Source organism: Colius striatus, chromosome 1 (assembly GCF_028858725.1).
Source record: "Colius striatus isolate bColStr4 chromosome 1, bColStr4.1.hap1, whole genome shotgun sequence".
Lineage (NCBI taxonomy): Eukaryota > Metazoa > Chordata > Aves > Coliiformes > Coliidae > Colius > Colius striatus.
In genome coordinates, this window is record NC_084759.1 from 154,230,730 (window position 1) to 154,256,250 (window position 25,521).

A 25,521-nucleotide genomic window follows, 5' to 3' on the forward strand; every position below is an offset into this window, starting at 1 on the left:
TGGGGACATCTCAGTCATTTGCATGCTTTAATTCTTCCTTCCACAGAGTCCAAGCCATATTTCCTACTCCTGACCCTGCAGCATTGAAGGATCGTCGTATGGAGAATCTGGTGGCATATGCTCGGAAAGTGGAAGGGGATATGTATGAATCAGCAAACAGCAGGGTGAGGTGCCATCCTGTGTCGACTGGTCGAGTGCATCTCTGCCTTGATGCCCTAGTGATAGGGGAGGAAGAGGAGTGAAAGCACAAATAAGTCCCAGGCTGAAGACGCGTGTGTTAGTCTGTTGGATGCGGCCGTAGGACCTGGCCAGCTTACAGACTTTTGCCCTGGGTGTGCCAGGAGTCAGGGTGGTGCTTGTCAGGTTATGTGGTTCTCCCAAAGAAGTGTTGGCCATGAGAAGAAAATCTTCCAATGTTGACCTAATGTATGCCATCAGTCCCCCTTTTTGCCCTTGTCTCTGCACAGCAACCCCCACAAAGGGAGAGCTGCCCCCACCCAAGCCAAAATGTGTGTGTGGGAGGCTGTTGTTATTCCAAGCTTGGTTCAGTGGGACCTGTTACCTTTACCTCATGTGAGTGTCATCTCCTTTACTGACCTGTATTGCTCCCCAACAGGGAGAGTACTATCACTTGCTAGCGGAGAAGATCTATAAGATTCAGAAGGAGTTGGAGGAGAAACGGAGAACCAGGCTGCAGAAGCAAAACATGATCCCAAGTGCTCCAGGCATGCCACAGGCTCCCATGAATCAAGGCCCCAACATGGGACAGCCACAGCCAGGGATGTCTGCAAGTAAGAACAGTTAGTTTTCTGACTGCTTGGTGCAGGGGAATACAGTACTGTCATTTCGGTAGCCTTGTGACCATTTTTCCTTGTTGTTTCACAGACACTTGCTTTCTCAAAGTGAAACAGAACTTTCTCATCTTTATTCAGAAATACTTTGAAAGTCTTTTCCTTGCTTATGTGTTAATTAATGGTGATAGATTGTCTAAAAGCATTTAATCTTCAGAACAAATTGCAACACTGTGAATGTTTATGCTTACTTTGAAAGTAGAATACAGTTGGAATTGCATTCTTAATGTTGTAGAAGTTCAGTCTAACTTCACTTCTAGAATTAAATGGTTTAAAGATTATAACTTCAGTTGCTAAAAGACAAATGTACTTTCATAGTGTTTAGTTGTGTAGCATTCAAATTTATTGTCTTTATTGCTACCTGTTGCTAAACAGAGAATGTGATGATAGGAGTGCTGGTTCTTTATGCCTTTGAAAGTTTAGATAGTTCTTGTTCTATGCCACGTTTGGTTTTTTGGACAAACAACCTTTCCAGCATGGAATGAAAACCAGATTTCACTTTGTCTCATGCAGATGTCTTGTATTTCCCAGTAGTTCTGTTACTTGAATTGACCTTCCTAGTGCTAAACAGATTATTATTACTATTGAGTTCCATGCTGACCATGCATTTGTGTATTAGCATAAAATGGACTTTGGTATTAATGATCCAAGTTGTCATACTGCTAAAGACTATAATGTGTCTCTACATCATTAGGACGGAATGAGGTGCTGTAGGCTGTCAGACGTCTAATATCTTTTCATTTGGAAAACAGATAAAAACAGATAACACCTGTTATTGTGGATTATACTTTTAGTTAAAAAGAGGACAAAGGCATCTGCTGACATTGTAATCTTGTATTTCTGGTTAAAATACTTAAAACGAAGGATTTTACATTGTAAATTTTCTAACAGAATTGGATCACTTACTGTAATTTAACTGTAAAAGATTACTAAGATATAGTTTTTAAACATTTGAGCAAACAACTGCTTTAAAAATTATCATTAAATAATTTTTTGTCTGTGATTCTGGACTGACAGCTCTGGAGACTTGAGTCTTTCTCAAAACTAAGTGCAACAGTTCTGCAAACATACTTTCTAGAGCACACATCATGCCATCCTTGTCTATCTCATGAGAGCTTCCTTCTCCGAAGAAAAGGCGTTTCTTCATTCAATCCTGCGTGATCTTAGATACTTCACAGTTAAGAATAAGTTCTTAAGACACCTCATGGGAACCCATGATTAGTTGTTAATGACATTGTAATAAGTTCTCTGATAAGATAGGATCAAAATTTGAATTAGCTGAGGAGACAAAAGACTCTGCTGGTGTGATTTGTTGGGTTTTTTGGTTTTGTTTTGGGGTTTTTTTGATTGTGTGTCATTTTTTTTCCCTAAAACTGCAGAAGGATGCAGAATCTTAATCTGAGTTCTCTTTCTCCTGTTTAAATTTGAATGGTATCTTGGTAGGTTCAGTTCTGGGTCTTTTCTGTGCTTGAAGTCAGAACACGATTTAACAAGATCTGAGAAAGATTTGTAAAGGTTGATGCTATGACTTCTGTAGAAAGGTGATCTTCAGCAGTGGATGTGACACTTCTGACTATTTATCATGTACTCCAGTAGACCTCAAACTTAAGAGCTTTGATAAATACACTGTTGAACCATATGGTTTCCATAGTGTTTCAAATCTAGAGGTCCAGTAACAGCAGAAAGTGGTCTGTAGAAGTTCTTGTGGTCTGGAATGTTCATGAACTGTTGAGTTTGTTGTACTTCAATAATATCCTCTAGATCAGAGGATATTTGTCAATAGGATGTGCTCATATTTTCAAGGAAGTTTCTGTATTTGCTTCACACTTTGAGGACTCTTTGAGAGTATTTAAAGTTACTGAACTGTGTATCTCCTTGTTTGTTTTTTTCTACACATGGATGTTAGTATGTAATTCTCACTAAAATGTTGGGTAGAGAAAAGCCTGATGGTCTTCTAAATGCCATAATCTTATTCTAGTATCTTTTTTTTTTTTCCCAGATGGTCCTCTTCCTGACCCAACCCTGATACGTGCCAATGTGCCAAACCAGATGATGAATCGCATGCAGGCACAGCCAGGTAAATAGTTGAGGCAACTTCAGTACTGTGATTCTGAAGGAATCTTGGAGTTGGACTGCCCTTGCTGAAATGTCATAGCCCGTGTTTTGCCTGCAGTTTTCCCATTGGATTAAGGAAATAGCTTTCTATATTGTGTAATACTTACATAACTAGATATCTTTAATAACATTTCATAATCTTAAGAGCAGCACATTAGCTGCTTGCGTTGTTAAACAAAGAATTTGTTTCTTTTGGAATTCTTGATTGTATGAACATAGAACAGTGGGAATCAGTCAAACATGGTGAGCGTAGATAGCTTAGGTGAGGCTGTGTTGTTGGCAAAGGGAAGACAGTGAGAGTTGTTGATCAGAAGGAGAAGGCAAAACCTTTGCAATAAATTCAAGACATATTGTACCCACCATGCAAAGTACTTCAGGAAGTGAAAATACAGTTTAGGATTCCAGAAGGGAATTTCTAATATGTAGTTAAGATAATGCAACTTTCTTTAGGAAGTTGATCTTCAGCAGTAGATGTGGCATTTCTGGATAGCTCTCAGACTTCAGAAAGTTGAGAATAGCTAGTGGAAACAAGTCTTTCAGAGTTAAAAAAACTAGTCTGTATTCTGAAGGAGTATGATAGCTTGGACACCTCAAAATTATTCTATGTAACTGGTTGGTAAAAGGAAATTCTTCCTTTATAGTATAGCACACTTGAAAACTTGTTACTGAAAAACAAAATTAGGAAGAAACTGACAGGCTTTCTCTTCCAAATGTTGAATGATGCCTAAAGGAGAATTTAGGCCTTTGTTTATAAGTGTGTTTTTTGGCCCAAACGCACAGGAATGAATCAGTTTGGCCAGATGAACATGCAGCTGTCCCCGATGGGACCCCGGCAAACCCCTCCTCTTCAGCACCCTGGACAGCTAAGCCAGGCTGGGGCCATGAACCAGGTCAGTGTGCCTTTCCTCCTGGGACTGGACTCCCAGCCCCACTTCTCTTAGCTCTGGTTGCCTTCAAATACATAAAGACTTTTTCAAAATCGAGCAATATTTCTTCATTCTCTTGACTGTTTGATTCTTCCTTTTGCATCTGCACTGAAAGGTTTATCTGGCCTCAGCAAGCCTTTAGATCTTGGTTCTACAGATTGTCTAAAAATTAAGTGGTTTCTGTGTTTTTGCATCCTAAAACAAGGAACAAAAGTAAATGTGAATTCACAGTCTCAATCTGAAATAAATATCTTTTTCCATAGCTTACAAGGGAAGTTGTCATAATTTCTATCTTTGAGAGGAGCTATAAGCAGATTCCCTGTATTATATCCTACAGATAGTCAACAAACGTCAATTTCCGCAGCATGATACGTGTTGAGTTTTTTTATATAAGATGTTATGGAGATGTATGCTCATTGAATGAGAAGAGTTCCTGTATTTTCCAGCAGATGGGATTTCCTTCACGTATGCAGCAACCAGGAGTTGGCCAGCCTTCTGGTCAGAATCAATTTCTACAACAGACCCAGTTTCCTGCTTCTGCACCAGGAATGAACCCAGCAAGCATGCCTATGAGTCAGCCTGGCAATCAGACACCAGTTTCTCAAGTATGTTTCTGATTTCTGAAAGCGATACATCGGTGGGCTCTGTCACACAGCAGTTTCATTGTTCAGTTTGTATTAATGGAGAACAATGTGTTTTCTCAAGATGCTTTTGAATTTTTAGTCAACTGAATTCATTTATTGAGACTCTGTGTTCTACTGATGTAGCACTGGAAATGGCAAGGATGGGAACATGGTTGGCTTGTTCTTAGGCTTAAGTTTAAGTGTGACAGAGGAATTCTGAGTTTGTTTTTATGGAGCAAAGAATGAATTGTTACTCAGCATGCCATAGTTAAGAATTTCTTGCTGAACATCGGAGCATCGGAGCCTGAAAAATTAAGAGATGGTGAATATCATAAAAAGGCATGTCTATCTATCTAGGACCAATGTGTGCTACTGGCTTTTAGGGGATAGGAGGGTTATCACTACTAAAGTTTTAAATTTACAGTCTAGCAGTTTCTGCCCTTAACCCCTCTCCCTTTTCAGCCAGAACCTTTCAGGCCAGGAAGGAGTAGGGAATGTCAGTTTGCTTCTCATTGATGCTGCTTCCTAGTTTGCAGGCACGATAGATGGTTGTGGAGTGACAGGTTTTTTTCCTTGATCAATACTCTTTTTTTGGTAGTCTTGTAATGGTACAGTTACAGCTGTACTTAATTCTGTTGATAAATTCCATTTCTGGTATTGGGGTGGGGGCATGGGCACACTAAGTGCATTTGAATGTGATTTTTCTTCATTGTGGTGCATTTTCCTGTATTCAGGATGTACAAATCTGCAGTTTTATGGGGGGAAAAAAAACAGTTTTGTCAGCTAGGAGTGTAGCTGTGCCATTCTTTAAAATATCAACAAGTATAAGTTATTGTATTTAAACTTCTCTTTTAGAGCTGAAAAAATTATGAAAGAACTTTATGTTTGTGCAGAGCAAAATCAATCAAATAGACCATTTTTCCTTTTGAAATAGTTTTCTAAAAACAGATAGTTTGAGACTTCAAAAAAGAAAAGTATTGTCAGTAACTGTGGGAAAGCAGACATTTGACAGCATTTCTCTTTTCTCTGTTTCAAGTCATTGCAAATGTGTACTTGTTTTCCCACAGGCACAAATGACCAGCGCTTCCTGTCCTGTGAATTCGCCTGCAATGGCTCCAGGTTCTCAAGGGAGCCATATTCACTGCCCACCTCTCCCACAGCCTCCCATGCACCGAAATTCTCCTTCTCCAGTACCTAGCCGAACCCCAACACCTCACCACACGCCCCCAGGCTTGGGATCACAGCAACAGCAGGCAGCAGCTGCAGCCTCTGCAGCCCCCACACCTACTCCTCAGGCAATGCCACCTGGACCACAGTCACAAACTATGCACCCCCCTCAAAGGCAGACTCCAACACCTCCACAGGCGCAGCTGCCTCCACAGGTCCAGCCTCCAGTTCCAGTTACCCCTTCTGCAGAGCAACAGCAGCAACCTTTGTCACAGCAGAGCACAACTGCATCTGTTCCCACACCAACAGCACCGCTGCAGCCTCAGCACCCCACAACACCTGTAAGGAAATACTTTAAATTGTGCTTTTCCCTGGAAGTATTTCAATGTAAAGTTTAACCTTCAGTTGGTCTTTCAGTTTTGTGTGAGTCTGATAATGCAGGTAGCTCCTGGCATGCTATCAAAACAGGTCTTTTTGCACTTGGGAAGCAACCTTTTTGTTGCATCAAAACAAGTCTGTAGATCATATGTTTTTTCCAGAGAGGGAGTACTTTTCAGAACTCTAGTGTATAGTGGTGGTGTACAACAGGGACACAGCATGTAATTTTCTGCATGTTAGGCCTTCCAGTGCATGTCTCTGTTGCATTTTTTTTCTGTAATTGAAGTTGTACAGCAGTATGTTCTTCACGTGAAGCGAATAGAAAGACCAGAGTACACTTAAATTTGATGGAAATGTAGCATAACTATAAGGTAGATTAGAGAAAGAAAAAGAAAGCTCATTAGAAGCCTGCTTGTACTGTGTTTTGTCCCCTCAGCTTTCACAGCCAGCTGTAAGCATTGATGGGCAGGTATCCAACCCCCCATCCACCAGCAGCACAGAGGTGAACTCTCAGCAGACTGTTCCAGAGCAGCAGCAGCCACCTTTGCAGGAAGTAAAAATGGAGAGTAAAACAGATGAAGGAGAACCAGAACAAACAGAGGTGCAAAGTGATGAGAAAACTGAGGTGAGATTATTTGCCACTTATTGGGTGAAATGTCTTTATCTAGTACAACTAGATGCTTTCTGTCTCCATGCAAGCCATTCCCTACAGAGCTCAATGAGAGCTGTAACTGCTACTTGCTACTGCTGTTATGATTGTTGTCTTCCTCTACTTTTTCCTAAAGAGGGTTCTCTCTTTTTTTTTTTTATGGTGAAATGGTGGTAGAATCAGTGGCAGAAGAAGGACTGTGATAATGTGGTTGCAGCTGTGAGGCTTTTTGGTAAATGCCAGTCTAAGAGGGTACTCAGATCAGTCCTTCAGGTATTATTGGCAGCTGTTAAATATTAGAATAGAAGATATCAGGGTGAGCAATACCAGCCTCAAGTTACACCAGAGGAGATTTAGATTGGAGGCTAGAAAAAATTTCTTCACTGAGAGGGTTATCAAGCAGTGGAAGAGACTGCCCAGGGAAGCGTTGAAGTGTAGATATGACATGGATATAGTTTAGTGGTGACCTTGGCAGTGTTAAGTTTACGGTTGGACTCTATCTTAAAGGTTTTTTCCAACCTAAATGATGGTATATGTATGTGATGGGTTGCTTTAGTGGCCTCTGACGGCTCATCACTGAGCAGAGCTTAGGGGTGTGGCTGCCAGCAGTGTCATCTTGGCAGCCCCAGCATACCAGAGACTGTCAGACCTGCCTGAAGAGCTGGGTGAGTACCTGTGTTCTCTGCTTGCAACTCAGAATTGCTTAGCAGCTCTCATTTGCTACTGCTACAGTGTTCAAAGATGCATTCTAGCACTTCTGCTCAAATTTTAGGCAAGTTTTGACTGTAGAGTAGATAGCCTTAATCCTAGGGAATAGTGGCAAGCAGGATGGCAGAGAGATTTAAAGGACAGAAACATGGAAGATGGTTTTACAGGAGACTTAAGTGATAGACTCCAAACTACTTTACAGGTTAAAGTGCAACCAGTTGTGGAGGAATGTAAACCAGAACCAATGGAACAAGAGGAGAAGAAACCAGAAGTAAAGACTGAAGTACCAGAGGGAGAAGAAAGACCTGCTACTCCAGCTACTCAGTCTTCTCCCGCAGCTGGGCAGTGTAAGAAAAAAAGTAAGCAGGAACATTGTTTCGATTAAAATTTACTGAAATCTTCGGGAGGGGGAAAAAAACCGTAAACTTCCTTCGTTGGTACTCAGTAGGCTTATATGGATTGTTCTTTGTGGCTTTTGGACAAAAATACCTAATAATATGTGTGCTTGTAATTGGCTTTGGGCAGGTTCTTTAAGGCTTTAGTATTAGCCATTAAGCCTTAGTAAAATCGTCAATAAAACAGAGATTTTCAATGTTTTTCAGTTAAAGATTTTCTAGACAAGTTTTTTCTTGAGACTGCATTGAGGGGCAATGTCTGGAATGTAAACCAGCTCTATTAAATGTAGCAGTGTCTTCCTATGACAAGCCTGAGATTCTCTTTATTTTGGCCATCACCTCGTGTCTGTGTGATCATTTTCATATCCCGCTCAGAACTCAAATGTTGCAAAGGATAAACAAGCCACGCTAAATACCTTAAACCCATTGTCTGTGGTCTTTTTTTCCACAGACCTCACATTTTCCAGCAGGTTCTTTCCTTACAGCTGTTTCTGCCATCTTTCTAACATTGATTTGTTTTCAAAGTTTTCAAGCCAGAAGAGCTGCGGCAGGCGCTTATGCCAACACTGGAGGCACTTTACCGTCAGGATCCAGAGTCTCTGCCATTTCGACAGCCTGTGGATCCCCAACTACTGGGAATTCCTGTGAGTGTTTTTTAGCAAGATACTTCCCTGGCTTTTTAATTAAAACTTACTATATTATGACAGACCTGTTTGAGAACTGCTAAATTTGTCTTGTTACTTTTATGTTGATGCATCTGAAGATGTTTAGCTTGGTGCAACCTACAATATCTGACTTAGAAAAGCAAATTTTTCCCAAAGTTTTGTTGTGTTCCTTTTGATAAAGAATAATTGATATATGAAGTTGAAATTTGATTAGAATTTTATAATACTGGTAAGTATCATATATTGAAGTGATTACCAACAGATCCCCTGTGCTGTGTGGGCATTTTATGGATGTTTCTTAATGTTCTGGTGCTTTTATTGCTGGATTCCATAGGTGTTTGTCATCATATATAAAACTTGTCTTATTTTGTGGGAAATTAAGCAGATCAAACCCACTTTAAAAAAAAAAAAAAAAGTAAAATCAATGAATGGTTATTAATCTGTTATGAGCAAGGAAGAGATTATTTCAGGTACAGGTTTTACTTAAGTTAAATTTTCTACTTGTTTTAGAATTGTCTTGAGAAGCCATTACTTTACTTTTAGAATCTGTCTTAAACACTCTGGAGTGGCCAGACAAGCTTACTATGCATACACAAATACATATACACGGAAGTCCTACTTACGTGCTTTGGGAAACATTTTTTGCCTGAAAGGTTTTTTGTGCAGTTTATTTTTAGGATTGATAGTGCAAAAATTCAAGGCCTGCTATGCCTATAAATAGGCATAAATATTACCAATATTCTTTAACAAGCTCTTGACTGTCACATTCTGAGGACTTTGATAGGAGAAGTGGTCCCATAACTGAGTTTGGGGAGGGGGGTAGTTGGAAAAAGGCATTCTTCAGAGGAGACATGATATCTTTTATTATCTAATAAAGTACCTTTTTGTTTATTGTTTGTCTGGTCCACTAAAAACAGTCACTTTCTACTAATGCTTTTGTGTATATCCTCAGATTACAGTGACTGTAGAAACATTGCCATTTCCTACTTTTTATAATACTTGTTTTGCTGACTAAAATTAGAATGGCTTTACTTCATCAGGAGTGGAAGAGCAATAGAGCCTCCAAAGTAAAGGAATCATGAAAAGAAGGCACTGGGGAGTGATATGGTGTTACTTAGAGATTTCATTGAGTGTCACAAGCAGTTTGGCAGCCAGGTTGGGGAGGAACCTGTTTTTCTTGATGTACCACAGAACAATTTATATGCTGAGAGTGTGCACTCTGTTACATCACAGCAGAGTTCTGTAGTAGTGTTTTGATACACTGTGCATTATTGCAGGATTATTTTGACATAGTGAAAAACCCCATGGACCTTTCTACTATCAAGAGGAAGTTAGACACGGGACAGTATCAGGAACCGTGGCAATATGTTGATGACATCTGGCTCATGTTCAATAACGCCTGGCTGTATAACCGCAAAACATCCCGGGTATACAAGTACTGTTCCAAACTGGCAGAGGTGTTTGAGCAAGAAATTGACCCAGTTATGCAGAGCCTTGGTTATTGCTGTGGAAGAAAGGTAAGGAAAGAAGTGGTTTTATTCTGCTGCTTACTTCCTGGTATTGAAGGGGGAAGAATAGGGCAATTGCACTTGTTAGCGCTTCCAGCGTGTCAAAAGTGTTGAAAGTTTACCAAATCTAGCTATCCAGAGTAATCTGATTTTGAGGTTTTTATGTATCTTCTCCTTCTCTCTAGTGCTTAAGTCATCTATTTGTGTATTTCTTTTGTAAATTAAACAGATGTTTTTGTTGCAGCAGAAGTGCTCTCTATTTCACAATGTATTGAGATGACCTAGTTCCATTGTTTTGTTTCGATAATGCTTTCGGTCTTTGGAGAGGAACTAACTTACAAATAACATACTGAAAGGGTTTTTTTGAGTAGCACTTCATACACTTGCTGTACTGAGAGATCTGTGCACAGAATAAGGTGGAAAATGATCACTGTCTGGATGACACTTGCTTTCCATGGAGAGCAAGTGAAGACACATAAGAGTACTAAACCAACCTATTCCTCTTTGCAGTTGGAGTTCTCGCCACAGACTCTGTGCTGCTATGGCAAACAGCTATGCACAATCCCTCGAGATGCCACTTACTACAGTTACCAGAACAGGTAAGAAAAAAACCCACTTGGTGTGACTTTGTGCATGCTGCAATCAATGTGTTAAAGCCATGCATGTATTTACACATACACCCTCTTTATCTGTGTACACCTTTGTGTTTTAAGGAAAAAAAAAATTGCTGGAAGTGCCCTTGAATAGTTTACCATGTGTATTAATTATTTCTTTCTGCAGAAGTTCACTGCAGCCTTTGCTTTTCCTCTTTTGTTTGATGAAATGTGATGTTTTTACTAAATTTCATCCTGCAGTTAATTAAATATTCAGTTATCTACAAATCACATATACAAATCTGTTGTGTTTGCTTCCTACTGTGCAGCACTATTTTTCATGCAGAACATTGACTAAACTATGCAGCAAGTATATTAATGCTTACAATACATACTATACTTTCCCATGATGTTAACACTGTAGAGCAAACTTGATTTTTGTGATACAAAATTTCCAGTGAAGATTTGTGCATTCATGTCTTCAGTAGATTGATGCTGCTTGTCTCTCCCAAAGATTCCTTAAGGGAATTATCTTGCAGTAGCTGTCAGCAGTTCTATAAAGTGCTGTCACTTGTACAGCTCTTTTGAATAATGTTGTGGGGTTTTTTTACTTGAGGTCTATTAAAGGATTTAAATGTATATGACTTCTGAAAGAAGGATTCTTGCTAGGCATCTCTTTGCTCCTTCCTTCCCTGCTTCCCCCCAGCTGGCTAAGAAATACATTCTTTAACACTCCCATATTCCCTGGGCTGCCACCAGAATGCACCTGTTAGAGCCAAGGACTGATTTCTGCCAGACTCTCACTCACCTCCACCAATTTAGTTCCTGCTCTTCATTCTTTCCAACACCTTAAACAAAAAACCCAGAACAACAAAAACACTAAGGCTTTTTATCTGAAAGCCAAGAAGAATTTGCAGGAATTCTAGTTTCCTTAAGCACCTGGTCAGGTGAAAGCAACAAAAGAGCTGCACGAGTATCTTCACTTTCTTAGGTTTCTAGCAGTAAATGAGGTTTTTTAAGAGTGAAGAAGTAGAAAATAAGCTTCTAGTATCCCATAATAACTATTGTAATGTTAGACTTACATGGTGTAAAGCTTTTTGTATCATGTCGGTATCTTCTGTTTACTTTTATCCATGGGCAAGCACTAAATGGACCAGAAGACTGTATTACTCAGAAGTCAGACATGCTTCTCATGTTTTCAAATATTATAAGGGAATGTTTGCACTATAGCAGATGCATATATATGACTTGTAAGTTACGTGATATCCATATATGCATATATATGTATAGACTGAAATGTGCAGTTCCAGAAGTACTGTTGTCTGTAGTCTTGGGTGACAACTGGGAGAAGGAGTTGAGAGCCGTCTTTCTAGCCTGACAACTGCTATAGTGTTTATGTGGCTTTATTATAAACTTGTTAGAATTTTTTGTTGTTGTTGTCTTGTGCACTCAATTAACATGCCTTAGTAATGGCGAGGAAGCTATTTTAAAAGATTTTTAAAGACTGGAATAGAATCTTGAATTACTATTTTATTACAATATAAATGAAGTGTAATGTAAAGCTTGCTGTATTGATGTCTGGACTGTTCTACACTCTAACTGGGCTCTAGCAGAATCCCATTAATGCAGAACATTATGTGTGTAATGTTAGATATTAAGTTGACATATAGATTAACAGTTCTACAATTAATATCTGTAAGATTTTTAGGATAGATTTTGTTACTTTTGAAGCTTCTATGTTTAGTTTTCCCTTTTAACTGGGAGAGAATCATGTGGCCTTTCAGAATTTATACATTTAAGATGGAAGACTGTCCCTCTTCCATTCATCTCCTGCAGACCCCCCTGCCAGCAGAACAGCTGTGCTGATGTACAAGTCAGAGTAGCAGTTCTTTCCTCCTTCTGCTCTTTCTCCTTTCTCATTTTAATTCTTTGCTGTACATGGCATGGATTATTAAAATGAAAAGGCTATGGGTATGCTAAAACAAAATACTCTTGTTTAATTTGCTTTAATCGTTTGCTGCTTGTGAACCCATTTGAGAGACTTAATGCTAATCTGTGCTTTGCCTTGGCTTTCTGCTCTGTGTTGTCTTGTCTTGCTTCTATGTTTTTGTTTTTGTCCTGCAAACCCCCATTTCTTTGTTTGTTTGTGTGTATGTTATTTTTTTATTTCTCCTTCATGCTTGTCTTTGTCTGCGCTTGGCTTTGATTGCGCAAAAAAAACAAACCAAAAAAAAAACCAAACCAAAAAAAACCCCAAACCAACCAAACACAATGTGGGGCCCATAAATCTGCATCATTGAATATCCTTGTCGCCGTTGATGACCTGCTCTCTGCTCCTGTCCCTTCCTTGGCCTGCTGTGATTGGTGGCTCCGTTGCTTGACTTGGGCTGTGTTGTGTGGACGGAGCAGTTCACCCAAATATGGCCTTCTTGCTGACAGGTATCATTTCTGTGAGAAGTGCTTCAACGAAATCCAAGGGGAGAGCGTTTCTCTGGGAGATGACCCATCACAACCTCAAACGTGAGTTATTTGTGTTTGCTTGTGCTGTGCGTTTGTAAGCTGTATGGTGATCTCTAGGGCTTTCTCAAAGGGAAGGAGTTTAGTTTTAGGTAATCCTCGTCATTTGGAGGCTAGTAGAAGGTGGACCAGGTGTTCTTCAAAAAAAGCCTGGACTTGTGCAGTTGACTTTTCGTTCAAATCTGGGCTGAATGAGCTGTAGTGAAAAATAAACACCTAGTGCTAAAAATTGCAGCTATTCCAATAAGAAAGGAAAGAAAAGAATCACTTCTTTCTGGATTAAAAAAAAATAAAGTAGTCTACTGCAGAAAAATAACCATACCTACAGGCAGGTAGGTGGTAGACATAAGCTTGAAGTAGTCACACGTACCATTCTGTTCTGTGCCGTTAAACTTGTATTCAACTTGAGATTGTTTTTCAACCAAATGAAACCTGCTTTTGCCATACAAATGTTTTATGATTGGAGTGCCATCTGCTTATGAGAAGTACAGCAGTTGTTGAGATGTCAGTGAAAGACTAGGCATGGATTTGGTTGTCTTTTCCATGCCGGTGGTAAACTATTGAGACAATCTTTCGTTCTGCTGTATCATACTCTCACCTCCCTCCCTCAAAAAATCTTGAAACAGAGTATTGGGAAAATAAGGAAACCCTTCTTGGACAAGTGTGTGCCAAGCAGTTACTCGTTGAGGTGTTGAAGAAAGCTCTTTGAGGGAGGATGTTGCAGGAACACTGCAGATAGACATAGGTGAGGAATTTAGGAAAGCTTGAAGCCAGGAGGAGAGTTGTTGGAGCTGGTAAGGGGCCAAACTGAGTTAACACTGATTCTACAAGTTGTCTTCGGTGATGTGATACCAAATCCTAGTTGTGCCAGTGTAAGTATCCAGAACAATAGTGAAAGAATCCACTGGGGCTTGGGAAGACCTAAGAGTACCTGTGCCTTTCAGGAGAGAAAAAGGAAGAAATAATGTTAATATACTGGTCAGTACATTAGACCATGTCTCTGGATAGTATGGATTACTATTCTAGCAGAAGTGAAGACCTAACATTTAATCAGTCTTGTTCTGTGTTTTTAATGATATGTGAGATCTGAAGTACTTGCTTATGAGAGAAGCAAGTACCTATATACATGTAAATATCTATGTAAACAAACATTAAATATATTCATGTTGTATTTAAATATTTGTTTAGCTGCTGAAGAGAGTACAATCTTTCTCCTATGTTGGAATGGTCTGCCACAAACCTTTAGGTTAGGGTAGAAGACAGCGTAGAGTGCTTCTGATCTTACACTAGATTTGGGAACACAGATGCTGGATACCATTTTATTTGTTTTTTCACTAATAAAAAAAATCTAAACCTCTTTGAACACATGCAGTGGGAATAATGTACTTCCAGCTCCTGATACTATTTTTCGTAGCTGGTTTTAAAATCTTGGTTGCTGTGTAGTGAAAATGGAGGCTATAGGCTGCCCATGAAGAGCAAGTACTCTTCTGAGTGTTTTCTCACCTGCTTACAGGCTTTTTCTTAGGAGCTTGTTTTGCTAAAGCACAGCTCTCCTCTTCCCACAACCTGTACTTAAAATGAACAAAAGCAAAAATATATTAGGAATATATATGTCAGGTCCTATTTAGTTCAACTCAGCATATTAAAACAATAACTTGAGGTAGAGAGGCATGTACTGATTGTCTCACATATAAGCACCCTCTTTGGAGTAAATTCTCAGATCTGGGTATTATTTTATGGTGGTTCTGGACTATTCTGAACCAGATCAGCCTAGAAGATACCTGGGACCTCACTGTGGAAAAAAAGATGGAATTTCTGTCCTTGAAATTCTGTAGGGAAGGTAAAAGTAGTGTAGGGAAGTGTCTGGGCTTGGATTGCAGGGTTCGGAAGCTGAAATTTATCCTCTGAAGGTAATCTAGGAGGAGGGCTAGGAGAATCTGAAATACCTTTGTCAGTAATCAAAGATAATTGGAATTCTCTGCCTTCAGAATATCGGAGACATATCAAATAGCCATTTCACTATGAAATACTGATGATTAGACTAGCCCAAAACTTGAATCTCAGCAAGTTTTACCATTTATTGTGTAGTAAAACTGAGTAAGGGAGCAATGTGATTCTCTACAAGCTGTTATCCCATAGAAAAGAATGTTTTTCCCAGGTAGAATCAAAGATGGCATGTGTGATAGTTGTTTGTCACTTGGTAAAATACAGCTCCTTTCCTTGTAGTACCATTGAGTGTTTAGAAAAATCTGCCTGCAAGTTTTGTCTTGGTGTGTTGATATGTATGGTATGGCATGAATGTATGTTGTCTTGTGTTTAAAACTGAGTTTTTATTGCCTGTTTCTCCGTAGCACAATAAACAAAGAGCAGTTTTCAAAAAGGAAAAACGATACACTGGACCCTGAACTGTAAGTAGTGCTGTCACACTTTGATCCTCATTTCATTATAAATGCTTTGTAAAAGACATGTCATTCATTCACCATCAGCTTCATATTTCAGTATTTTCCAAATTTCATTTAGCAGTGTTAACTGACAGGGGCTGTTCAGTAAACAGCATATCCAGCATTCTGTGCTGGGAACCCAAACCACTACAGCTGTGCTGGAGAAATATGTAGCTCTGTGTTATTGCATTTCGTTGTCTGGAATGTAAATTCAACAGAAGGACGAATGCAGGTAACTCTGCTTCGAAACCTTGTTGTGGCAATGTTCGAGTCTCAACTGATTTGAGTCATTTGGCATTAGTTCTTTTGGTGCTGTTGGTTTTTGTAGTTGTCGTATTTTACAGACAACTGTAGTAGAAGGAAAAGTTAAATTTGAATAAGCCAGGGGTTCCACACTGCTCTGGAAGCAGAACTGTAGATACTCAGTGAAGTTAAGATGGTAATGACTCATCTGCTTTTCTTTATATTCCTGAGGGGGTTTTTTGAAGCTACTTTACGTGGTCCTGTGTCACACACCTATGCTGCTACTCCACAAATATTATCTTCATTCTCAAACTAAGGAGCAAAAAGGATGTGTATTCTTCCCATGCCATCCTTCTAAGGACTTAAGTATCAGCCAGTTGTTCTAGTCTACAAGCACTGTGGGAAAGAGAGAATAGTAACCTGATTCAGAGCTTTTCTTTCCCTTTGTTATAGTGAAGATATACAACCTAACACTAGAATACAAGCCTAACTTATAGTATGGTACCATATGCTCTACATAAACAACTGATATTCATTCGAAGTTTCAGACTCTTATAACTAGACGTGTACAAAAGGAGTCAGATTGTCCTGATACATGACGCAACCTCTTAGGTGTTTTGGGGAATTATGTTGACCAACATATGTGAAGCGGACCATATCACTTACCTTAGCTGACCTTAAATCTCTGCTAGTCTTCTGAAAGTGACTTTGACATTACTTCTCTTCCTTCCCACCTTTCTGCAGTATATTTGTAATGTACTCCAAGTTTCAAGCATAGCAGGGCAACTAAGAGCCAGATATTTCTCCTGGTTCTTTGCTTTGACACCTGTGCATCCATTTTCCTTTCTCCATTATTGCAATGAGTAGTTTGCAGATTTTATCCTTAGAAGGGCTTCATTTTAAAAAATGAGTGAAGTGAATGGTGGTAATAATGTGTCCCTACGTAGTCTACCTGATTTGAGCTGATGAATTCTTGCTTCATTCTGGAGGCTGTTCTCAGCATAACTGTGCCCTCTATGTTAAATAAGCCTGAGAGCCTAAATGCCAGAATTTCACTAATAAAACATCACAAAATATATGAGCAAGTAATGACACCACTAACCTTGCTTTCATTCCCCTTATTTTTTTTTTTCCTTAACAGATTTGTTGAATGTATAGAGTGTGGAAGAAAAATGCACCAGATCTGTGTTCTTCATAATGAGATAATCTGGCCTTCTGGGTGAGGAATTTTTCCTTCTTCAATAGAGACTATATGATAGATTTACTGGAGTTAGTGCATAAACTTCCTTATGTTGGTTATATTTAAGAGTATCTAATGGAAGAAATTGCGTTCCCACCTGAAAATTTTGCAGAATCTATAGGGTAACATGAGATGTAGACACTATATCTTATGGTGCTGTGTGCTGTTTGTCATCTTAAGTGTTTCTAATATACTTCTGTGTGGAAAAGGGCCTTTCAGCCTTGTGTTTCAGTCCTTTATGTTTAAATACACTAGTTTTTTATGAAAAAAAATGCTTTTAGTTCTGGTAACAGTTTCATACTGATCTATTTTCTGTACATTTATCCTGTACGTTTATTCTGTACTAATTATCCTGCTTTGTCATCTTAAAAAAAATCCTAACAATTAAAGAATCTTCACAGGTGAATTCACTTTTCTGTACCTTGATGATCAGGTTAAATCTGAAAAAATCTAGTCCTTAGATCCTCCATAGTTCTTGGTCTACATAGTAATTTCTCTTGATGATTTTAAGAGCATTTTTAAAAAGCTGATAAAGCTGTTTAAGAGCTGAAATGTTCCCTTTCTTGACAAGAAAAATACTACTCTGATGGTTCTGTTGTCCCATCCACATTGCTGCAGAAGAGGGTAGACATCCTGTAACTGAGAATCTGCCAGTCATTTCATGCTACAGTGTACATGGGCATTTAGGCAAAAAACCCCAGCATTTTGCTTTATGCATTGTGATATCTCATCATCATCAGAGACAGCAGTTTGAGACTATTTGTTCCAAGAATACTTTAAGCCACTATTGTTAGATCTGCTGGTGGAAACACTGTTTCCTTGAGCTTACAGATGGTGACATTGGTGACTGACGGGAGATGGAGCTTAGATTCTCTTCCGCAACTCTGAAACAGTTGGGTGGCTGTTTCTGCTGACATTGTTATTTGATCTGTCTTTTATTTCAAGTTTCAGTTAAGGTATTTTTCAGACCAGATAAGATCTGATGAAGGGTTTTACTTCCACTAGTAAGATGCTAGGGGACTTTGCAGTCTGACTTGGGGTGATTTTTCACTTTCTCCTACTTTTTGCTTCAGCTTTGTCTGTGATGGCTGCCTAAAGAAAACGGGACGAACCAGAAAAGAGAACAAATTCTCTGCTAAAAGTAAGATTCTGACACGTGCCAACAAATCATAAATTATTTGTTTAAGAATGAGAATGAAGTGACTTTTATCCTTGTTTTGCATTTATTTGTTTGTTTGGGTTAAAGGAGGATGTTTATGGTTCCAACTACGAATTCTGGGATATTCAGAATGTTTTGTGTTCACAGGTGTTGTTAGCTAAAGGTCTGTTGTAGAAGGTTAACATACTGGTTTAGAACACTGCTAATGCACACATGTTTTTATCTCAATTGCAGTATTAATAGCATTGGGCAATAGTCGCTGTGTGACTACAGTCTAACTTAAATTTATGATAACATGTTCAAGTCACCGTGACTACTGCTTCTCATAAAAGCTTTGATGGAGATAAAGGTTGCCTCACCTGGGCACAGAATCTCCATAGACACTTCCTCTGTGTCAAGGCACCTGACTTGAAGGCAGCATAGGAAGAAATTTGTGCAGTCATTGCCCATCTGTTCTATAGGCAAAATAAGTCCTTCAGAAGTTTCTTAGGTTTGTGTACTTCTTAGAAATAGTGAGAATTTACACTTCTGTTATTAAAGACAAAATGATCCCTGACCAAGCAATAGCACCAAGATTCAGCAAATGATCCAGTAAGTAGTTTAAACATCCAAGTCTTTTTCCAAAATCAAAACTCCCTAGATTCACCGAGAACACAGGAAGGATACAAGGGTTCTTTTACAATCTTTGTGAGTTTTTGTTTCTAGCAACCAGTGTCTGTTGCATACTTAATGTAGTAAAGTGATGCTTTACTGAAGGGTGCCAGACAGGAAAAATTAAAAGGTAACTGGCAGAAATGTAACTCTACCAGCAGGAAGGACAGCCATGAGGCCGTGTTACACCAGAACTCTTCAAGTCACTTTGAGCTTTAGGTTTTTATCAGCTGATGTTATGTTTGTACTGCTTCTATATGGACATTGTTTAAAAATGAGAAACTTGTAAACTAACTTTGTTACTTGCAGGTACAGTTGTATTTAGTTGTTCTTATTTTTAGGTTATATTCTTTTGGTAAGCAGAGAGGGTAACTTGCCTAATGTGGCTTTGTAGACAGAATATACTTCCAAATACAACTTCTGCTCTTGAAGATATATCTGACAGGAGTGTTTTGTAACCCATTTTGAGAAACGATTAGGTTGTATTCAGGAGGAGCCCTAACTGTGACTGACTTTTAAGGCAGGTAGAAATTCAATTGAATTACAGATTTCTTTCTTCCTTTAAAGAATGTATAAACCATAAACATGCCTCCAGGTGAAAAGCAGCTCACCCCATCTTAGATGCATTAGTGTTTGAAGATACATTTTTAATTCATGCAGGGTGTTACCATAAAGAGGTACTTTTCATTTGACATCTGACTAGAGAGATCCTATGTGAACAGGCCAGTTTTGTACCTATTTAGAGCTGTATCTTTCTCCTGCAGGGTTACCAGCTACAAGACTTGGTACCTTCTTGGAGAACAGAGTCAACGATTTCTTAAGACGACAGAATCACCCTGAGGCAGGAGAGGTTACGGTTAGGGTGGTACATGCATCTGACAAAACTGTTGAAGTAAAACCAGGAATGAAAGCAAGGTATGTTCTTTCCATTTCTAATCTTGCTTTCTTGTGAGGCAGATGTAAGCTATTTGAATTTACTTGCGTGTTATGATTTCGAAATTGTTTAAAACCTCACTGTTGTTCTTGACAAACAGATGTTACAGCAGCATATTAATTGATTCCAATGAGTGTCATCTTTTTCATGGTAAAAAGTAACTGCCTTATATTGAGTAAATCTCTAAGTATTTAGCTTTAAAATTGCACTAAAATGACGCTTGCAGTAGCCCTCACGGTTGTTGCCTTTACTTTGTGACGTATATTCTTTGACATACAAATGTATTCATATTTATCCTTTTCTTTATCTTCTGTAATCTACAGGTTTGTCGACAGTGGGGAGATGGCAGAGTCTTTCCCTTATCGAACAAAAGCACTTTTTGCCTTTGAGGAGATAGATGGTGTAGATTTGTGCTTCTTTGGGATGCATGTACAGGAGTATGGCTCAGACTGTCCTCCACCCAATCAAAGGTGAGGAGCTACATGAAGCTTAACTTTAATTTGATACTGTCTCAGTTGGGTGAACACCCTGAAGTTCTGTATAGAGCTTCGATGTTGCCTATGTAAAGAGTCTTTGTGCTGTTAGCTTCTAGAAACAAAGTAGCTTCTGTAGAAAGCATGTCAGCTAGAGAAGCTTCTTACTGGGTATGCTAGCTGGCAGCCTTAAGGGTCAGTTGTCAATGTCCTCAAGGAAGGGGCTGGATAGTTTGAGAGAGTTGAGGCTAGGATATCAAAAAGAAAACTGTGTTTTTAGAGGTGAATTAGGATGAGAGGTTTGGAAAGTTGCTGTTGTGTTGTGTGATTCAAATGTGTAAAATAACATGAATAAACTTGTAGACCTACTTTGAAATCTCTGCTTCTCATCATGCCTTTTGGGTGTTTTCTTTCTTCCTCTAGGCGAGTGTATATATCTTACCTTGACAGTGTTCATTTCTTCCGCCCAAAATGCTTGAGGACTGCTGTCTATCATGAAATACTGATTGGATATCTAGAATATGTCAAGAAACTAGGGTAAGTCTTTTTTAACGTTTTTTTCTCTGCAGCATTTGTCCTTGGTAGTTCTTAACTGCAAAGGAAATAGCTACATCCTCTTGAACACAGTACGGTGCTTAAAGATCAGCCAATGACAGAATAACTTGGCAACAACTGGGTGTAGTTGAAAAGACAAAAAGGGATTTGCAGATTTTTCAAGAGAAGCTTATGTTTTAGATATTTTTAGGGTTTCCAAACTTAACCTTGAATCTGAAATAGAAAAAGTGAGCCTTTTTACCTGGAACATAAAATTTTGCTGGTCCTGTTGATAGTGCATTCCTTGTGTAATGCCCACTGCTTTAATAAGGTGGTTCCCTTGGGCTGGCAAGTAAATTCTTACCCATGTTGATGAGGAGAAAGGTAATAATGTTCTGATTAACAGCTGTGTAAGACAGCTAAGAAATCTGTTACAGAATGAGTAACTGAAATTGTGAAAAACTGGAAAGTGGGAAGAGGAGAGTATAGTTGGGACAGCATAAAAAAGAACGCAGAACAACTGAAGAAATGAGAAAAGTGGAAACTAAATGACCACAATTACTGAAGCTGAAAAGGCAGAGAATATCAATCTTTTGTCAAAGATATCTTCTGTAGCTTGTGAGAGAGTTATTCATGAATAAATTGTTCAAATTAGTTGCATGAGAAAAATTAGGGGAGTCAGAATGGAGGTGGGTGGTACTGTGTTCAGTACCTCAGTGCGATGATGCATTCCTTAGTACTTAAAAGGCGTATGTTAGACTACTTTCTCCTTTTTCTATTGTGTATTTTCTAACCCGTAAGTCCGTAAAATTGCTGCCTAGAGCTCAGACCTCAGTTTTACTTAGTGCTGTTTCCTGGGCTTAATGGGTAGCATCAGGTTCTCATTTTAGGAGAACAACATTGGTCATGCAGTATCATCTCTCCCTTCTCAGGCAGAAGGAATGATAACTGGCTGCAGTTCCCAGGGTTTAGGCAGGGTTCTGCAGAGCTGTTTCTCAACACAGCAAGGATGATTGTTTTTTTTTTTAAAACTTGAGATCTGATTATTCCTCCTACTGGAGTTTTTTATTAAAAAACTTAGAGAAAAAACTGAGGATGAAGAGTGATTTTTTTGTGGTATTATGTTCTCTGCAGCTGCTACTCTTTGGATGTCCTCTGTCTTCATAGTACTTAGATTGTACACCCAATGACAGTGACTGTTTATTCCCGGGTATGATTGTGAAACCATTTAAAACTAGTCCTCGAAGTTAAAAACTAGAGGACTTGAAATAAAGTGAATTGTGTTTTGAAGAAGAATTCTGGCTTTTACTGATGAAATACATAGTCTCTGTCTTTCTCTTTCTAGTTAATTGAGAGACACCTAGTTAATTGGGAGTTGTAGGTCTATATCGGGCTTTAATTTTTATCTAGACTGGAAAACATGCACATTTCATATAAACTACTCCACATCTGGTACTGAATTTTTAAAAATTAGGGAAAAGATGGTGATGCTATTGCCTGAATGAAGTTGGAGTGAACACTAGAATTAAAGTCTTGGAGACCTGTAATTATTATCCATTTGGTAACACCAGCTGACTTTGTAGCTGCTCCATCTCGTGGCAGAGAGGAGAGCAAACTCTAGTGTTAATCATCAGAGCCTACATGTCTTGTTTTTGGGTTTTTTTCCCCAATGATGTTAGGTATACTACTGGACATATCTGGGCATGCCCACCTAGTGAAGGAGATGACTACATCTTCCATTGCCATCCACCTGACCAAAAGATACCCAAACCCAAACGACTGCAAGAGTGGTACAAAAAGATGCTGGACAAATCTGTATCAGAGCGCATTGTCCATGACTACAAGGTTTGTTAACTTATGTTTGTACTAGAGGAGGAGGGGCTTTGATCAGAGTTGTCTTGGTTTCTTCCTTGCCCATGCATCATGCCTTCCATGGACTTTATATTGTATCAGTTTTAAATTACTTGAGCACTAGAAGTTTAGATTTAAAATAATCCTCTTCAAAGCAGGTAGCTTCTGAAATTGTTCTAGACAATATTTGAAATTATTCTTTAGAACAAACTAATTTCTCTGTAAAAGAGAGCAAATCTTATTTCATTAATACAATGAAAATACATGGAATCTTTAATCTTCCTGTGTTAATAAAATTGCAGGGTTAGGCTGCTGACACAGTTACAAGTATGTACGATGTTTGGAATTACCAGCACTTCAGCTGGTGTTGACAATGCAGTCAACATATTATCCAATTTAGTACATATGCAAGTTGGGGTCTAGTACATGGTTAGGAATTATTTTGTTAGAGTGAGAATATTTGAAGTGTATTTGAATTGTCTGTAAGTGATACAATGTTAAATCTACATGTAGAATGTGCTGTCAAAATGAATTGAAATATTAAGATCTCCTTTGCTTGATCTGCCGGTGCCTTTTTTATCACTTGGGCAAAAAGCTTGCCTTGCCTTATGTGACTTGCAGTAGTGGTAAACAAGTGTTTTGCTCTTTTTCAGGATATATTTAAGCAGGCAACAGAAGATCGTCTAACAAGTGCAAAAGAGCTCCCTTACTTTGAAGGGGATTTCTGGCCTAATGTTCTAGAGGAGAGCATTAAGGAACTAGAGCAAGAGGAAGAAGAACGGAAGAGAGAAGAAAACACTAGTAATGAAAGCACTGATGTAAGAATACCCCTACTGTTTCATGATCTAATGTAGAAGTTGTGATTACATATGGCTAATTAAAAACAATGGGGGTTGGGCTAGCCACTTTGGTCAACTGGCTTTTTCACTTTTCTAACTTCACTGTAATGTGAATTTCAACTTTACATTTTAGAAATTACAGCTGTTAAAATACCACTGAGCTACATTCATATGAGCAGTGGGTGTTCATATGGCTACAAACGTAGCTAATAACCAAAGTCAGTTTGATTGACACAGCCAATATTTGACCATTTCACTGCTGAAATAGTTATCGACATTCATGCTGCACCTTCAGCCACTTGGAAGCTTTTTCCTTAAGCTTCAGCTTTTGAACAGAGGCTAACTCTTTTCTTCCTGACTTATATGTTATAATACCAATCTTAGCAGAATGTTCTGAGAGAGTAACAGAGCGCTGTGATTTAGTAGGTTATTTTGTATAGGTTGGTTTTAGTAGAAAGCTTTAAGGCACAGAGGATCTGAAACACAAATTATTGCCAGAATGTTGTTGGGCTACTTAAACTAGAGAAATTTCTTGCTGGTATCTTGTGCAAGTGTTTTTTTAGAACATGCAACAGCTGTGCATTGATGTTCCACAAAGAGTAAAAAGAGGTATGCTTCTTAACAGTAAATTTGAAAATGAACAGATGCACAATTTATGCATCTGCCCATCCTTACATCATCTGAGCTTTCAAGGAAGAGGTGGTGAATCTAGGATAAGGTTAGTAGTTTTTCTCACGCAGCAGTACTTGTTAGTTAACTCTGTTTAAACACTGCTGCTTCACCTTATTAGATGTTAATTTTTTTCTTTCTGGATTTAGAATTTATCTTTTCCCTAGAAGACCTTTGGATCAAAAAAGTTAGGTTTAACATTACAGCTAGAATAAGTGAGTTTCCTGTGCTGCTCTTTGCAATACCCCCTTTCAATGACTAGGAATAAACCAAGTACAAGAGTAACCTGGGAACTGGGCACCTTGATATCAATTGTCATTAACTAACATCTTAAGATATTGTTTAAAGGTTTGTTTTCCACTTGGCATACCTTCAAGTTCCCTCTCTCTCTAATATACCAGAAACCAGTTGTGAGGAATTACCTACCTCTGTGTGAGGTTGGCCAACACTTAATTGATCCTTCACAGCAGTTTGACCCCAAAATCCTGCAGCAGGGGAAACTTGCAGCATATATAACTTCTTATAGCAGTTAACTGTTGTTATTAAAAATTGTGTCAATAAAGAGTTAAAACTATGTTTCCCTTCATGAAAATCAGTCAGTAATAAACTGTACTCTCAAATGAAGTGATGGTCATTCATGTTCACAGGAAATTTCCATTGTGACAAAGTTATTGTAGGCTTAGGAAAAATACCTTTTTAGGTTATTGCTTTGATTCTTGGTGGTCATATGCTGTTGTGTTTTGAGGGGTCCTTGGAGAAGCACAGGAAAGAATAAACTATTCATTGCTAATTGAAACCAAGCTGACTGACCCATTTTGTTCAACTGTTGCAGGGTATGACAGAAGGCAGGTGCATACTAGAAACTGCACTACTAATGTCTTTTGAACTCAGAACAGCAGCTTTGTATCAGAATTAGTTTAATGCAGCCTATTAAAAATAGATATCTATGAGAGAGCTGTAACAACCTTTAATCTGGGTGGATTAAGTCTTTCTTACCTCTGGTTGGTGCAGTATCAGCTATACTTTTCCAGTTATTTTTGGTTTTGAATTGCATCGAGAAGCCAGCTGCTGAACCCCTTTGTGATTATCCAAGAGATCCTTCAGTGTTCCACTACAGCAGACAAATAGGTTTAAGTAAATAATGTTTCCCTTGCACCTCCTGAGCGTTTTTGCTTTTAATATTTTTAGAACTATGTCTTGCTGATCTTGATATTTTCTGGAGTGATTCTAATAGAACTAATTTAAGGTTTCAGGGGACCATGGTAAGTGTTCTTTGGAGTAAGCTGTTGTGAAGTGTGTTTTGTCTTGCAGTTACAGAACATGTGAAATTGAAATTAGTAAGATGCTGATGTGGTGTGGCTTGAATACTTGACGTAAAATGCTTTTCAAATT

At 38.7% G+C, this 25,521-nt stretch overlaps 1 protein-coding gene across 2 annotated transcripts in view; it reads left to right on the plus strand.

The window, feature by feature from the left end:
• The window catches only part of EP300 (E1A binding protein p300), a 65,133-nt gene that overhangs the window by 33,844 nt on the left and 5,768 nt on the right, over positions 1–25,521 (plus strand). The window contains exons 9-28 of one of the 2 annotated variants that reach the window (XM_062013011.1): positions 47–164; positions 617–791; positions 2,851–2,928; positions 3,747–3,856; positions 4,339–4,497; positions 5,583–6,023; positions 6,497–6,685; positions 7,620–7,776; positions 8,338–8,456; positions 9,755–9,994; positions 10,496–10,584; positions 13,018–13,098; positions 15,447–15,503; positions 16,921–16,998; positions 18,093–18,160; positions 19,594–19,744; positions 20,087–20,233; positions 20,660–20,773; positions 22,450–22,615; positions 23,275–23,439. In XM_062013011.1, coding sequence (XP_061868995.1) covers positions 47–164; positions 617–791; positions 2,851–2,928; positions 3,747–3,856; positions 4,339–4,497; positions 5,583–6,023; positions 6,497–6,685; positions 7,620–7,776; positions 8,338–8,456; positions 9,755–9,994; positions 10,496–10,584; positions 13,018–13,098; positions 15,447–15,503; positions 16,921–16,998; positions 18,093–18,160; positions 19,594–19,744; positions 20,087–20,233; positions 20,660–20,773; positions 22,450–22,615; positions 23,275–23,439 — 2,902 coding nt within the window. The remainder of the gene's footprint in view (positions 1–46; positions 165–616; positions 792–2,850; positions 2,929–3,746; positions 3,857–4,338; positions 4,498–5,582; positions 6,024–6,496; positions 6,686–7,619; positions 7,777–8,337; positions 8,457–9,754; positions 9,995–10,495; positions 10,585–13,017; positions 13,099–15,446; positions 15,504–16,920; positions 16,999–18,092; positions 18,161–19,593; positions 19,745–20,086; positions 20,234–20,659; positions 20,774–22,449; positions 22,616–23,274; positions 23,440–25,521) is intronic. The other variant, XM_062013018.1, reaches the window with a different exon arrangement.